At 48.8% G+C, this 17,261-nt stretch overlaps 1 protein-coding gene across 1 annotated transcript in view; it reads left to right on the top strand.

Moving 5' to 3' along the window:
* The window catches only part of cemip (cell migration inducing hyaluronidase 1), a gene marked incomplete at its 5' end in the record, with an annotated part of 198,681 nt that overhangs the window by 161,405 nt on the left and 20,015 nt on the right, over positions 1-17,261 (top strand). The window contains 5 exons of the mRNA XM_080729340.1: positions 1,644-1,775; positions 4,128-4,163; positions 13,366-13,521; positions 15,299-15,479; positions 16,920-17,135. Coding sequence (XP_080585466.1) covers positions 1,644-1,775; positions 4,128-4,163; positions 13,366-13,521; positions 15,299-15,479; positions 16,920-17,135 — 721 coding nt within the window. The remainder of the gene's footprint in view (positions 1-1,643; positions 1,776-4,127; positions 4,164-13,365; positions 13,522-15,298; positions 15,480-16,919; positions 17,136-17,261) is intronic.

The raw sequence follows: 17,261 nt of genomic DNA, 5'->3' as shown, positions 1-17,261 counted from the left end.
AGGGGCTATGTTACCTAAAGGGGTACTGTCACCTTAAGAAATCATCTTAAAAACAAGTTAATATTTTTTTTGATGTCATTGTGAGAATGCGCGATAAGCCAATCAAATTAATGAATTGACTATTACTTACTATGTCTGTACCATGTACATTTCTTCCCATTGCCCGCAGGGCCGCTCTCGCAGCCCTCAGAAAGCAACTTCTCTGCTCTCACAGGGCTACTGGGCTAGCACTAAAGCTAAATACATGACATTTATATATAAATCTGTGCATATAAAAATTATATTTCCACCTAAATCTGGTTGTTACTTCCCCATTGTTCATGTGAATATGCTTGTTTATGTTTAATTGTTGAAATGGCGAAAACGATGTATTCACAGAGAGGGGATGTTGCCTCTCGCTGGGCCCGTAGCCCCCGCTAGCTCTGTCCTCACACGCTCCCTTGAGTCCACACACACACACACACACACACACACACACACACACACACACACACACACACACACACACACACACAAGAAAACGGGGGGAGAAGAGAAAAGACAGGCTGATTCTGACCAAGGAGAATCCATAACGTTAATAGTTTCAATATAAGGAACGATGTTGGGCTAAGTAAGTGATTTGAAGAAGGATATATATATTGATGAAATGGAAATGCCGTGTTTATCTGCATTTCTCCAGACCAGTAAAGAGGCTGTCTGTCTTTCTTCTCCTCCCCGCGCATGTCTCCTCCTACGGATTCAATAATCTCCCCGGCCGGTATTGGTAGGCGAGCAGTGGAGGGGGCTACGCTGCGGGCGATGGGATATTTTGATGTGTTTTCAGATAGACCACGTGACCTACTGTATCATACTATTATAATTTCGGGGCGTGTCAGCGGGCCTTTAACATTTTGGGAGAAATCCACAGATTTCTCAAAAGATCCGCTCCATTCCCATTGAAAGGTATTGGCAGAATCCGCTTATCAGCTGTCAACCATACTTTGGTGTGACCGTACCCTGCCTAGAGTTCTCAACGGGCCTGAAAATTAAGGCCCGGCCCTAACTGGGCAGGCCCGAGGCCCTACTAGTTAGCATACATTTTAGGCCCTACCCGGCCCGAAAACGTCGGGTCGGGTATGGTCGGGTCTATAACAGAGTAATAGTAATAAAATAATACAAAAATATATTTTCTTTTTTCATTGAGCCCATGGCCCTACCCGGCCCTACTAATTAGCATATATTTTAGGCCCTACCCTACCCTAAATGTCGGTCGGGTTCGGGTATGGTCGGGTTCGGGCAGAATTTGAGAACTCTACCGTGCCCTAACAGAATATTTCTATATTGCAGTATTGATACCTTTACTTAAGTAAAATACGTGAGTACTTTGTCCACCACTGTTCTGAACAAACTATTTCTTTTAGATTTTTGTCATGTTGCTACTTAATTTGTTGCCTTCCTGTGTTGAGATGTTTGGTGCTGCCGTGGCCTCTCCTCACCCTCTGTTGGTGTCTTGTGTGTGTGTGTGTGTGTGTGTGTGTGTGTGTGTGTGTGTGTGTGTGTGTGTGTGTGCGTGTGTGTGTGTGTGTGTGTGTGTGTGTGTGTGTGTGTGTGTGTGTGTGTGTGTGTGTGTGTGTGTGTGTGTGTGTGTGTGTGTTTGTGTGTAGGTATGGACCTCACCAAGATGCAGATCCATTCAAGCCCAGAGTGCCTGCTCTCATCCACCATTTTGTAGCCTACAAGAACCAGGACCATGGAGCCTGGCTGAGAGGAGGAGATGTCTGGCTGGATGACTGCCAGTGAGTTCTACAATGATGGATGGATGGATGGATGGGTGGGTTGGTGGGTGGGTGGATGGATGGATGGGTGGGCGGGTGGGTGAGTAGATGGATGGATGGATGGATTCTTACGGCGTCATCTAGGGCTGTCACAATTATTACATAATCGTCTAATCGCAATTATTTGACATAATCGCGACTATTTTTCATAATCGTCCTAATCGTTTCCATGTTGAAAAATGTTCACATATTTTTTAAGTAAAAGTCATGTGTCATTTCGCCATTGTTGGAAGAACAACACTGAGGAAAAGCTATTAGGTTGAAATGAGTTGGAAACGCGTCCGTTGCTCTGTCTGGGTGAGGTCAAACTATTGGAAAGGACGTTTATTGGGTTTTCTCACTTTCATCATATTGTTGGGCCGTGCACCTTGAGACTGTAACGGGAACATGTCTTTGTTGCTTTAAATTTTAACCACTTTAACCATTATTTTATGCTTTAACTATTGAAAAATAGAAGATCTACAAGTACACAGCGCGGCACTGAGTGACGCGCTGCGAGCTTGTAGATCTGCTATTTTTTGCAAAATTTGTGCAAGTCTTTGAATATTCTGACCCGATTCTATAAATGTCTTCTAAATCAGTGGTTCTCAAACGTTTTCATGTATTTGGCCGCGGACCCCCATCTCACAATATGCTGTTCCAGGGACCCCCAGAAGCAGAGATTTTAGTTACAGAAGTTTGCTTTGAAAAAGAATATATACAAAGATTTGCAAATATGTTCACGATCTGTCAAAAAATAGCAGATCTACAAGCTTGGTGCCGCGCTGCGAGCTTGTATATCTGCTATTTTCCAATAGCTAAAGTATAATAATGGGTTAATCTGAGTGTTGCAGGCATTCTGCTTTGCAGTGCTTTCTCCTCGCATGAGAGTATGGGCAGCTTTGTTAAGAACAGCCCAATAACGATCCTTGACGTGAAAATATTATTATTGGTATTTTAACATTGGATTTAAAGCGTCCTTTGGTCTGGTTGAGTTCTGAAATAGTCCCAGACTGTAAAGTGCTTTGTTGATCCAGGCTCAACACTAGGATTTGCCAGCCGTGACAAATTGCTTTGGGAGACTCCTAGCCTGCCTCAGTCTCCCTGGAAGATTTGTATTTATTTATTTATTCATGTATTTAATTTCTTTCACCACAAAAAAAAAAGAGAGAGAAACAAAAGAAAAAGGGGAGCAGATGGAATGTTAATACACTCCCAGCAACAGCAATCAATTTAAAACATTTTTTTTCACAGTTTGAAGTGAAAATAAGTGGTGTGTGTGTGTGTGTGTGTGTGCGTGCGTGTGTGCGTGCGTGCGTGCGTGCGTGCGTGCGTGCGTGCGTGTCTGTGTGCTTGTGTGCATGCGACGTGTTTGCGTGGCCGTGTGATTGTGTGTATTCCTTCCTTTTCCTGTCTTTCTCCACTGTCCTATGCCAACAAATAAACAAATTGCAGTGAGAAATAATCTTTAAAATCTAAAAGAAAAAAACAACAACTATGAGCTCAACAATGAACAATGATTATCATTTATTCCATTACATTGTAGGTGTCCTATATCCTCACAGATCTTCTCAGTAAGAAACTGGCAAACATACCAGCTGCTGAAAAAAAAAACATTTGATTATACGCAATAACATTTTATCTCCCTCAGACAGATAGTGTGTGCGTGTGTGTGTGTGTGTGTGTGTGTTCTCATGGGGCCCTGGACTGTTTCTATGCTGGAAAATGATAAGACTGATAACAGGGACGTGCTGGGCCCCTGATTCAGCCCGGGAAAAAAGAGTTGGAGAGGCCCTCATTGCACGCTATAGAGAGAGATCTCTCTCTGTAGCGCTGCTGCTACTCAAGGATTTGCCATTTCAGATCATGACAAGTGACAAGCCAGTGGGCCAATTACATGAGTTATATTTCGTCGTTGTCGGGTGGAAACCTTGTACGTCCAAAACCGTTTGTTTTGTATTTATCATTTTAAAAATGATTTAAACTAGTGAAAACAGCCGATCTACAAGTACACAACGCCTCGCACCGCGAGGTGTTGTGTGCTCACTTTGTGTTGTGTGCTCACTTTGTGTGCTCACTTTGTGTGCTCACTTTGTTGACCGCCCAGCCCCCAAAATGGAACGAAGGCCGACATTTTATTTTTATTTTTTTCCTAATGGCCGGCCGTTCGGGAGTTGTCCTGCTTTTCCCAATGGCCAGCGCGTCCCTGACTGATAATGATCTTCACATTATTCTGTATTTGGTCAGGTATATTATTCCTCAACACATTCTCTTGTCCTTCCCCTCCTCTCTCTCTCTCTCTCTCTCTCTCTCTCTCTCTCTCTCTCTGTTTAGATTTGCTGATAATGGCATCGGCCTCACTCTGGCAAGGTAAGCCCCCCACCTCCCCCCATTAATCAACGTTTATATTTATGTGGGAAGAAGAGGGGGGTGGGGGGGAGGGAGAGAAAAGGGTGGAGTTTGTGTTTATGGGCGGCAGTGGAGGAGAGAACCCTCTCGCTGTCTCCGGTAATTGGAAAACACCTTATAAGGACTTAGCTTAGGATGCTCTGGGAAGAAAACAGTGCTTTGAGTGTGAAAAGTAATTTAGGAGCGTGAGAGTGGCAGCGATGGGAATTGGTGGGGAATTCTCCGCTGGTTTCACCAAATAAATAAATAAAAAGAAATAAAGGGCACACACCCTGGTGGTACGTGACGCACACACACGCGCGCACGCACACACACACACACACACACACACACACACACACACACACACACACACACATATATGTTATATATAGCCTCATATATTGCAGCCATGACGAGAGCCTACACTGAATGACCAAAGTATTAGTCACCCCTGTTATATCCGTGAAAGTAGGCCGAGCCAAGGTGAAGGCTTATTGTTTTCATCCATCCTAACGCACCTCAAACATGGAAGGAAATTGTGGATTTAGAAAGGAGAGACGGATGAGAATAAAGGACTTCTGTGCAAAACATAACAATTATGAGTATGTTTATTTGCATGAATCATTGATGTGTATGGTGCAGTTCAATGCGGGGGGAAAGAAAGAGGTAGATAGGAGAGAGAGAGAGAGAGATGCAAGCCACGGCAACAACAATAATTACAACTCTAATGACCTCAGCAACAATAATAGCAGGTATAAATAGTTGTATAATAGCAGTCCACAGTCGTGTTCCATGGAAACCCATGGGGGTCCATAGGTACGATCCACGGGAGCTGTGATTATAGTCTGCAGCCATCCCACCTCCCATTGAAACCCTCCATCTGCAGCCGTTAATGGGAGACAGAAAAACCTCTAGGGGGAAGAGCAGAAGTCACTGAAAGTTAATTTAGTGACAGGCCAACTCAACTTTAATTTCATGAAGAAATCTGCCACACAGTGTATGCTCAGTCGAAAATCCATAACGGCTGTAAGTTTTGTTGTTCTCGGTTCGTTAGTAAGGGTCATCTTTTTCCTCCTGTGTCCTCTGGTCTGTGTATACTCCACCGCAGGCTACTGATGTCGTTTTTCTTTGTAGTTTCCCGATTGCTATGCTGTGTGTGTGTGTTTACTGTTTTCTCGCTTGCAGCTTTGCCGTAGCAAAAGCATTTTGCAGGAGAGCATCCCCCCCCCATTTCCCCATCTGTCTGAGGTCTAATCCTGCCACTCTAAAACCTCAACCACTGACCTTATGTTCACACTGGCACACCCAAACACACACCGTTGTTGTCGGGTGGAAACCTTGCATCTCCAAAACCGTTCGTTTTGTATTTATCATTTTAAAAATGTAGATCTGCTATTTTCACTAGTTTTGTGCGACAGTCTTGTATGGCAGGGGTCTTCAACAGGGGGTCCGGGACCCCTAGGGGGTCCTCAGAGTTACTACAGGGGGTCCACCAAATCTTTGTGACTTTTTTTCCCCTCCTTTTTTATATAAACCACTTGAACCCTAGCATCCATATTCTGAGAACTTTAGCCAAAAATAGCAGATCTGCTTGTAGATCGGCTATTTTTGGCAAAGAGCTTTGGTGTAGAGGGGAAAAAGAGCAGACTAAGTACAGAGTGAAAAGTTTATTAAGTATTGATGGTTCAAGTGGTTAAATATCTGAAAATTGACATGAATCCAAAATACACCGATGATTGTGCTGTCAAACGATGAAACTATATGGAATCTATGAGAAGGTTGTGGGGGTCCCTGCTCCATCTCTCTCTCAGCTAAGGGGTCCTCTTAGCTTATTTTATGAAACTTGGAGATACAAGGTTTCTGCCCGACAGCGACGACATACAAACAGATTTTTTTTTATCAAGCCTCAACAGCAAAGAAAACTCAAATCATATTTGAATCACATTCCTTAGCCTTTTTTCAGACCGCACGCAACCAATCCGACTTCAATCTAGGATAAGGAATCAGATTGGTTCTGGATTTGGGATCATGCCAGTCTGAACGGTAGGTTCCGTACGGAACCATTGTTTACTTAGATATGGAAGGATGACCTCCCACTTGGGTAATGACGCCCCCTGGCGATCATTCAGAGAAACTACTTCAGCTCCCGTACTAACGTAGGTAGGAAGGGCCTGTCACTCAAACCGGAGTGACCCGCCTCCAGGCTATATAAGCCCCCGGAGGCGGAAGTAACATCCTCTTAATACCACTCTCTGCCACATTCAGTGAAACAGAGGGGCATTACGTGGGAGGTCATCCTTCCATATCTAAGTAAACAATGGTTCCGTACGGAACCTACCGTTTACTGTCAATATTCCAGGATGACCTCCCACTTGGGATTCTTAAACTCCCCTCTAAGCCACAACCTACTCTCATACCCCCACACACCCCTCATACGGGTGAGCACAGCCCAAACGGGCGTGACCCATCACCCAGAAGGTCCCAGGCCCACCGGACCTGGGTGTGAAGGCATGAGAAAATAAAGAGAGACCCTGACAGACCGAAGTCCGCCTCATTCAACTAAATGAAAAGGACAAGTCCGCCTTATAAGTAAGACACACTATATAAGGAAAACACAGGGTCCCCCCAAAATACCCCAGGTGGCTACATGCCCACCTGTGGGAGGGGAAGATCCGACTCCTCTATGACGTAGAGGAGGCAACTGCACCCAGAACCGAATGCGCTAGCGAAGAGGATTCGATATCCAGGTGATAGTAGGCTGCAAAGGTAGAAGGCGAAGACCAATTCGCCGAAACACAAATCTCCTGAACGGAGACTCCCTTTGCCAGTGCCCACGAAGTAGCCACACCCCTAGTGCTATGGGCTTTAAGTGCCGCCGGCACTTCCACACCCGCACTAGAGTAAGCCAGCCTAATAGCATCCACAATCCACCTCGAAAGAGTGGGTCTAGACACCGGCTTTCTGACAAGAACATTGCCCATTTCTACAAAGAGCTGAGAAGAAGCTCTAGAACCAGCAGTCCTGTCACAGTAGGCCTTCAATGCCCTGACAGGACAAAGGCAATTCAGCCGTTCATCCTCCACCGAGACAAACGGAGGAGGATGAAAAGCCAGAAGAACAACAGGCTCCTTAGGAACCACCATGTTCTTAGGAACAAACTTAAGATGAGGCTTGAGCAACACCTTGAGATCATTGTTCATAAACTGCATGCACTCCGCAGACACCGAGAGAGCTTGCAGGTCACCAACTCTTTTAGCCGTGGCCAAAGCCAGCAAAAGAGCCGTCTTGAAACTCAAAAGTTTCAAAGGCATCCCTACAAGCGGCTCAAAGGGAGCCCGACATAGGCCCCCTAGAACCACCTGCAGATCCCAAACTGGGAACAAAGACCTAGTCACCGGCCTCAAACGTTCAACTCCTTGCATGAACTTGATGACCTCCGGGACTTTAGAAGGTGCCTTGCCCGCCACCCCCAGGTGACAGGCATTAATAGCCGCCAAATACCCCCTAAGGGTAGAAAATGCTAGACCACTTCTCAAGCGGTTCTGCATAAATTCCAGAATTTCCTGGGCTGACGCCACATGAGCCACCACAGGTGGAACACGCGACTCACACCAGTCCTCAAAGGCATTCCACCTTCCATCATAAGACGCCCTCGTAGAGGGCGCCTTAGCACTCTGAATGGTATCAACCACTTCAGAAGAAAAACCGGCTGCCAGCAGGTTTAACCTTTCACGTGCCAAACCCACAGGTCTAGGACCTGCAGGTCTTGGTGGAAGATCTCCCCCCTGGCCTGACTCAACAGGTCCCTGCACTGAGGCAGCTGCCAACCCGGTTCGCAAAGGAGAGGGGCGATCGCCGATCTCCACGTGCCCTTGTAGGGAGCCACCAGGAGCATCTCCAGACCGAACCTCCTGACTCTCTCCAGAGTGGGTCGGATTAAGTCGAAGGGGGGAAACGCGTACAGTAGACCTCTCGGCCACGTGTGCGCTAAGGCGTCCAACCCCAAGGGGGGACTGCCCTTCACCGCGAAGAACAACGGACACTTCGTATTCTCCGCTGACGCAAACAGGTCCGCCACTGGCTGACCAAACTTGCGAAAAATCTGGCTCACCACCCTGGGGTGGAGAGACCAATCCTCGTAGCGAGGACCTCCCCTGGACAGGAGATCTGCTCCGCTGTTGAGGAGACCTGGGACGTGTGAGGCCCTGATCGACTTGAGGCGCGACAAGCACCAAACCGTCAATTCTCGAGCCAGACGGTCCAGTGGCAACGACGACAGGCCCCCCTGTTTGTTGACATAAAACATGGCCGTCGTATTGTCTGTCCTGACCAGGACGTGACAATGCAAAATCCAAGGCTCGAAATGCTTGAGCGCCAGGAGTATAGCCATCAACTCCAAATAGTTGATGTGACGACCCCTCATCTCCAGAGGCCAAAGCCCCTGCGCTGTGCGCCCCTCGAAAGTGGCTCCCCATCCACTGAGACTGGCGTCTGTCGTGATCGACTTGTGGGAAACCACCTCGCCAATCGAGACTCCGCTGGTGAGGAACCCCTCCACCAGCCACGGAGACAGGGCGATCGCGCAGGAAGGGGAAACCGTAACCTTCTTGTACTTCAAGGAGGGCGGGATCCCGAGGGATAACATCCATCTTTGAAAAGGTCTCATATGAAACCTGCCCAAACGCAACAGATGTACTGCGGAAGCCATCATTCCCGTCAGTACCATGCAACTCCTGTAAGTGACCTCCTGGCCCACTTGAAAGGAGTCGAGACATTCCCGAAACCTGTCCACCCTCTCCTCTGAGAGACGGGCCGACATGTCGGATGAGTCCAGAAGGACCCCAATGAATGTAAGACGACTTGCTGGAGTCAGCATGCTCTTGCCGTGGTTGACTATGAAACCTAAGGCCTTCAGGTGAGCCAAAACCACTTGTGTGTGACGCGCCACTTCGTGGGCGGAGCTCGCTGAAATCATCCAATCGTCGATGTACGTCGCCAACCTGACGCCCTGCTGTCTCAGCGGGGCGATGGCTGCTTCGGTCACTTTCACGAAAACCCTCGGGCTCAGTGACAGACCGAAAGGGAGTACTGTATACTCGTACAGGCGACCCTCGAAGGCGAACCGAAGGAATTTCCTGTGTGGGGGATAAATCTGGACGTGCTGATAAGCATCCTTCAGATCCACTGAACAGTGGAAATCCCCTTGCCTGACCGACCGTAACATGGTGGGTACTGTTAGCATCCTGAAAACGTATTTCTTCAGGTACACGTTTAGTGCCTTTAGGTCCAGGATGGGACGTAGCCCCCCCCCCTTTTTGGGCACCAGGAAATAACGGCTCCAAAATCCCATGCGGGATTGGGTCCTGTCCAGCTCCACTATAGCACCCTTGCTTAGCAATGAGCTGATCTCTTCTCTCAAAAGACTTGCTTTTAAACCACGTGCTCTGGTATGAATAACCCTGCTCGAAAGCGGGGGTATATCTGCGAACTGTAACCTGTAACCCCTGGTTATCGTTCGAAATACCCAATGGCTCGGGTTGCATAACTTCCACTGGCGCGCACAGCGTGCTAGCGTGTTTTGAGCGAGAGAAACCCCACCACTGTGCTTCCGTGACGGCGGAGCTTTTTGGCGGCCGGACCGGAAGTGGGGAACCTGCGTATCCGTATCCGGAACGACCGGATGCGGAGCGCAAGGGTTCAATAGGCCGCATGGCGGAAACACCTTCTGGTTGTACCGCTTGACTAGCGGAGCTATTTTGCGGCGGGACCGGAAGTGGGGAACCTGCGTATCCGTATCCGGGACACCCGGATGCGGAGCGCAGGGGTTCAATAGGCCGCAAGGTGGGAACACCTTCCGATTGTACCGCTTGACTAGCGGAGCTCTTTTGCGGCCGGACCGGAAGCGGGGAGCTAGCGAATCCGTATCCGGTGAAACCGGAAGCGTTCGGTTTTGGCTCGATAGAGCGACAGGAAGAGCAAAGCGATTCGACTGATAAACAGACTCGCCCACAACTAAAGCATTCTCCCCTGACAGGAGAGGAACTTTTACGTTTAATACCTGCTCTAAGGCCTTTATGCTTGTCCCTTGACCCGGGCTCATAGTAGGCCGACAGAATTTCTGACTCAAGGTTAAATTCATAGCATCGCTCACGCGAGGGAAAATCCACTCGCGCGCATGAGGAACCATATAATTGTTTGACGTTAACATTACTGGTTGCTGATAAAACCTCTGACTGATTAAAGAGTCCTGACGGGACTCCATCATTCTTACAGGAGGCATGCATAAAGGATTCATATTGTCGACGCGAGGGATATCCCACTCGCGCGCTTGAGGAACCACATAATTGTTTGACATTAACATTACTGGTTTCTGATAAAACCTGTGATTGATTATCGAGTCCTGACAGGACTTCATCATTACTACAGGAGGCATGCACGATGGGGTCGTCTGTGCTAGTGCGAGAGAGTTGGACAGATACAGACTTTGTTCTTTCAACATGTTTATTGTCGACACAGGAGGCATCAAAATTAACATTTTCATTTCCCCGACACGGGGTACCGAAAAACGCCCTCGTTTGGGGGGAGGGGGACCGAGAGACACCTCGGACCCCCGCCCCAGCACAATTCCCCTCTTCAGAGTGTCATTTGCGCTGTCCCCTACCGCGGCCACCGCGGTATGAAGACTGCTGCCTGCCATCCTTGGACGGGCGGCGCGGCTGAGCGCGCTCGGGAACCACAGCCTTGCTGCGGGGCCTGTCAGGCGCCCTGGCTGCAGAGGCTCCCCTGGAGGAAGACGAGTGCTTCTTAAAAGAAGCAGAGCGGCCCCTTTCCTTGGCGCGGGAGGAGCGGGACGTCCTCCTAGCTTGCTGCGGTTCATCCTGTGGCACTGTGGTGGACTCGACGATGTCCTTAGCCGCCTTGAAGAAGGTAACTCTACCCTGCAGCAGCTCCAAGCCCCCACCCATGAGGGTGGTGGGACTGTTCTCCATGTTTATGAGAGACTTGTACATCTCCCCGCGAGGACCTAGAGGCTTCTCGCCCACGTCCCTCTTAGGCTCGAGGTCGACATAGTCGAGCCAGCGGGCTCTCTCAGACTGGAGGTTGTAGTCCATGGACCTGCCCATCCACTTAACCGCATGCCAATTGACCTTCAGCATGATGTCAAATAGAGTGTTCAGTTCAGCTGTGTGCTCCCCCGTGGGCAGACCTTTGACCAGGTCCTTGGTGGAAGCGAGCAAGAGCTGGATCAGATTTAGGTCCTTAGCGGCCAGAGCAGCGGACCGGTAGGCGTTACGAGCCCTGTCCGACTGTAGCTTGTCCTCCAGGACAGTGAACCCCGGCGGGTTGGTGCCGACGGGGCCAACAAACGGCCCGTTTTTAGCCGTGCCTACATCTTTGTACTGGGGTCTGACAGAACTCAGGAAAGATTGTGCCAACAGGTGGTCCAGGTTAGGGCAGGTGGACATGCCTGCCTCCGCACCGCCCACCAAATCCAACACAGAAAAAGGCAGCTTCCTGGGGTCTTTATGTGTCTTCCATGAGGAATGGAGGGCCTTGGTGAAACCTTTCACCAGCGGCAGCCTGGAGAGGACATACGGGGCGGGAACCGAAGGCTCCTGCCCGGGCATTTCATCATCATCCTCGGCCTCTTCAGAGGGGAGAGGAGGTGGCAACTCCTCTCCAACTCTGGCCAGAGCTCTCATGTAGACTGTGAGATGATCCAGCATTTCTGCTGCAGAATCGACGTCCTCTGCTCCCGCTTCACTCGCTTGACTGGCGGGTGGAGGGGCAGTGGTGCCTGAGGAGGCCTGGGAGCTCCCTGCGGCGTCCAGTTGACGTGCTGGAGTCGCAGGGGCATTACCTTTCACAGTGACCGTGAGTCGAGAACCCTCGTCATCGACGGAGTCCTCCTCCTCCTCGGCCGTGTATCCAGAGTATTCAGAACCAGAACCCTCGCTCTGACAGGAGCTCAGGTCCGACTCTCGCCTGAAGGTCTGGACTGTTTTGGTGATGCTCACGTCGAGGGGGACGTCCCCGACGGTCACATCCAAGCGTTTCTTTTTGGGCACCGCGCCCGAAGGGGAAAAGGCTACCGGAGATTTCGTCTGGATGTTAGCCTTCTTGGTCGCCTTCTTAGCGGCGACTTCACCAGACCCGCCAGCTCCAGTGACAGTGGAGCTAGCTGCGGTCGGTTGCGCGGCAGGCGGTGTCTCATGTAGCACGGCGCCATCTTGACTTGGAATGGCGCGCTGGTTGCCAAGCGGATCTCCGGAAGGCAGCGCCGCACCTTGACCAACGGTGCGGTCCGCCTGGGGAAGGAAAGACTGGGCTGTGGGGTTGAGAGCAGTGGACCCACCTGGTGGAGCGCAGGCCCCGAGGCCTGCCCTGGCTAGGTAGAACCGGTGTATCAGTACATCGCGGTCGTAGGCCACGCAGTAGTCACAGAAAGGTCCTGCTCTCCCCTGAGGACTCAGTGCAGAGAAGGCGTGTGCAACGCCCATGCAGCCGACACAGAGATGGTGAAGATCCTGTCCGTCGATGAGTCCTGGACAGCCTGGACATTGCCTCGGCAGGAAGGCCAGAGGATCCATGGCGAAGCACTGTAGATAGAGTTAACCAGAAGCAGACGAGCTAACAAGCTAACGGCTAAGGCTAGGCCACGCTTGATTCGGGCAGGGCCTGAACAAGCGGTAAGCAGTGTAGCTAACGTTAACAATAGCAGACGAGCTAACAAGCTAACGGCTAATGCTATGCCACGCTTGCTTCGGCGGAGGCCTGAACAAGCAGTAATAATCCTTTGTTATAAAAGGAAATAACCGTCGATTTAGGACGGAACAAGAATAAGTATTCTTAAGTACGGGTTAATTCAACACTCGCCAGTGGGCGACTCCAATGCCACCGCTTTAGGCTAATGCGCGAAGAATAATAATACAAAGGCTGAGTTTCAACTTATCTGAATGTGATATCGCAGAGAGTGAAAAGAGGATGTTACTTCCGCCTCCGGGGGCTTATATAGCCTGGAGGCGGGTCACTCCGGTTTGAGTGACAGGCCCTTCCTACCTACGTTAGTACGGGAGCTGAAGTAGTTTCTCTGAATGATCGCCAGGGGGCGTCATTACCCAAGTGGGAGGTCATCCTGGAATATTGACAGTAAACAAGGCCTTTACTTGTGTGTCTGCAGCGGAGGCACCTTCCCCGATGACGACGGCTCTCGCCAGGAGGTGAAGAACTCCCTCTTCGTCGGGGAGAGCGACAACCGAGGCATGCCTGTTCCCGACAACCGCATCTGGGGGCTGGGCGGGGCCGACCTCAGTGACAGGACCCTGCCTCGCGGCGTGTAAGTGCTTCTCCCTGTTCAACACACACACACACACACACACACACACACACACATGTTGACACATTTTAGTCGTCATAGCTTAGCTTTTATTTCGTTTTTGTACGTGAAAAAAGGTAGTTGACGGCCATTTTTCGTTTCAGTCGACGCACGCACGCACGCACGCACGCACGCACGCACGCGCACGCACGCACACACACACACATAGGGGTGGGCATTATCGTTGAGACGATACAATGTCTCCACGATATGCCTTTTCAGAGGTATCGTATATATCGTGATACAATTGAGGGAGCCTTGAAAACAATCCTGTTTAATCGTTAATACAGAGATTCATTGCAGAATTCAATTTAAACCTCCATTTTGGTCTAAATCAGTAGTTCTCAAACTTTAAAATGTCAAGGTCTCCACTTAACTCTGACAGTATACAAATGAAACCAAATGGACCCGTAAGGGTCCATTTGGTTTCATTTGTATACTGTCAGAGTTACATACTTGTAAAGTTCAATTTAGACCTCCCAAAAGGAACCCAGAGAGTCTAGTTTTTGTCAAGTAACTTCCATAAAGAAAACTTGAAAAAAGAATCGTGATTGGGAAAATATTGTGATATTGTATTTTTCCATATCGCCCACCCCTACGGACACACACACACACACACACACACACACACACACACACACACACACACACACACACACACACACACACACACACACTTAAAACTAGCATGCACAAATGCAGTGTGGACACACACGCACACACACTCTCTCACACACACACGCACCCACGCTCGCCCAGCCGCCCACATGCACGTGCACACATAAAATACCTAGATTGCGTCGTTGATAAGGGCTGACTGAGTGCAGCTTCGTGCCCTGGCAGACAGGCTATTTTCCCTGGCCCACTTGGCAAAATCCAGAGTACTGTAGCAATGTCTGAGTTACATATTCGACATTCCTTCATTGTCTGGAGAAGAGAGGAATCCATCATAAAGCATGGCTGTCTCAACGCTTCACCTATGCCTGACTTACTCTGATTTAACCGAGCTCATGTTGCAAAAGTATTCTCACATAACTCCCAAATTGTGCAATCGTGGGACAAAGACCACCGGGTAGAACAAAATGTATTCGTCGTCACCAGAGAAAGGCTGCTCAGTGCTCACTATTTACAATGTTGCTTTTGCCTCGAGGTAATAAATTGTATTCAGGGACGTGCTGGCCATTGGGAAAAGCGGGACAACTCCCGAACGGCCGGTTCATTCCCGGCCGGTCCAGGCCGGCCATTAGGAAAAAATGAAAAATAAAATGTCGGCCTTCGTTCCATTTTTGGGGGCTGAGCGGCCAACAAAGTAAATCGTCACTGTCGGGCAAAAACCTTGTATCTCCAAGTTTCAAATTTGTAATTTTTTTCCAAAGTAAAGCCCTGCTTCATCATACAAGGCCGTCGCACAAAAGTAGTGAAAACAGCAGATCTACAAGCATCTGTGCTTGTAGATCGGCTGTTTTCACTAGTTTAAATCATTTTTAAAATGATAAATACAAAACAAACGGTTTTGGACATACAAGGTTTCCACACGACAACGACGAAATATAACTCATGTAATTGGCCCACTGGCTTGTCACTTGTCATGATCTGAAATGGCAAATCTTTGAGTAGCAGCAGCGCTATAGAGAGAGATCTCTCTCTATAGCGCAATGCAAATTACCCTGGTTCTGAACTGTGGTTGGTGTGTGTTTTTATTTGTTTGTGTGGGTTATTTGGCCTGATTGGTTTGCAGGGATTTCCCCATCCGAGGCATGCAGATCTACGACGGACCAATCAACGTGCAGAACTGCACCTTCCGCAAGTACGTGGCTCTGGACGGGCGTCACACCAGCGCCTTCGGCTTCAGGCTCAACAACTCCTGGCAGAGCTGTCCCAACAACAACGTCACAGACATCACCTTCGACAATGTGCCTGTGAGTGAGCCTCTGTCCGTCTGCGCTTGTGTAAAGCAGTGGTTCTTATTTTGGGGGGGGGTCCCCAGATGATTAGTCTCGCGTAGCCAGACAACTATTCCACAATCTCCGAATGCTATATAGAGTCTGGAACGGCAGCTCCCGAACGGCGAGTATCGGAAGTAGCCACTGCTGCACGGAAGTTGGCGGAACTGTAGTCCCACTGGAAACATAACAGAAGCACACTCGCACAGACAGAGTAATTTGAGCAGCATATTCTTGTTATGCGTGTATCCACAATTTTCCCCGGGGGTTTACTGGAGACTATCAGGACCAAACTTCCGGGTTTAACAGCAGACATACAAGCTCACGTCGCGTCGCAGATGCAACCCGTTGTGAGCTTGTAAATCGGCGGCGGAAGATCGGTGCAAACGTCTGCGCAATGCACTATGGGGCGTAGGAAAATCGTGGATAGTTTAAGAAAACATCTGAAAACATCATGGAAGTAACACCAACAACACCAGATAAAGACAAAATAACACCCCCAAAAATATTGAAAGGAGACATAACGCTTCCAGTAGGACTTGTTATCGCTACTGCACCAAGGGAGCGGTTGCGTAACATCCGCTTTTCTTCGCACTCATTGTTTCTATTTCCGTGCCCCAGACTGTATATGCCGGGAGCATTTGCAAATCGCGGAGGCAACAGTCTGGGCACGCAAGACTACCAGATGATTAACTTAATGTGCAACATTGTTTTTTCACTCAACAGTAAACAAACCAACATGAAGTCTAAGTTTATAGAGGGTATATGCACATTTCTAAAGTGACACTTTAAGGACTATCTTCTAAAATGACAAATTAAACATTGGCCAAATTGTCAATATTACAGGCAGAAATTGTGAAAATAGACGATCTACATGCTCGCATGCCTCGCGATTGCGAGGTGTTGCGAGCATGTAGATCGGCTATTTTCACAATAGAACTTAATTATGCAAAATGTAATTCCACAACTCAGTGCTCAGCAGGGTGGGGGGTCCCCAGTTCAAATATGATTATTTTGGGGGTTGCGGCCTGAAACGGTTGAGAACCACTGGTGTAAAGTAACTAAGTACATTTACTTAAGTAATGTGAGTACAATGTTGAGGTATTTGTACTTTACTTGAGTATTTGCAATTTCCAAATACTTTGACTTCTGCTCCCAGTAGAAAGTGCAAACAAAGGTTTCATGTAATGTATCGGACCTGAGGAAGACCCACGGTGGTCGAAACGTTGTTACTTTGAATTTCTACTGGTAGCTACAGTGTGCGTCTGTGCAAACCACCCTTCACTTCCATCAGTGTACCTACTGTACTGCATTGTTGAAAATGAGAATCGATTCTGAATCTTACCATGTTAGAAACACGATTCGAATTCGAATCGATTTTTTCCTGCACCCCTAATTTACCTGGTCTCACCACAGATCACGTCGCGGGTGTTCTTCGGGGAGCCAGGCCCCTGGTTCAATAAGATGCAGATGGACGGAGACAAGACCACCATCTTCCACGACATGGACGGCTCTGTCAGCGAGTACCCAGGGGCCTTCCTGGTCAAAGAGGACAACTGGCTGCTGCGCCACCCTGACTGCATCGACGTGCCCGACTGGAGGGCGGCCATCTGCAGTGGGCACTATGCACAGGTAGGTGGAGACCAGAGCACACACACCAGTGTTGTATTTGACAGCAAATTTTGATTTAGTTTTAGTCTTTTGAATAAAATGTAATTTAGTTTTAGTCATAATTTAGTCACCTGAAAAGTTGTAGTT

Source organism: Nannobrachium achirus (genome assembly GCF_963921795.1).
Source record: "Nannobrachium achirus genome assembly, chromosome: 7".
NCBI lineage: Eukaryota > Metazoa > Chordata > Actinopteri > Myctophiformes > Myctophidae > Nannobrachium > Nannobrachium achirus.
This window is presented reverse-complemented; position numbering and strand designations above follow the sequence as displayed.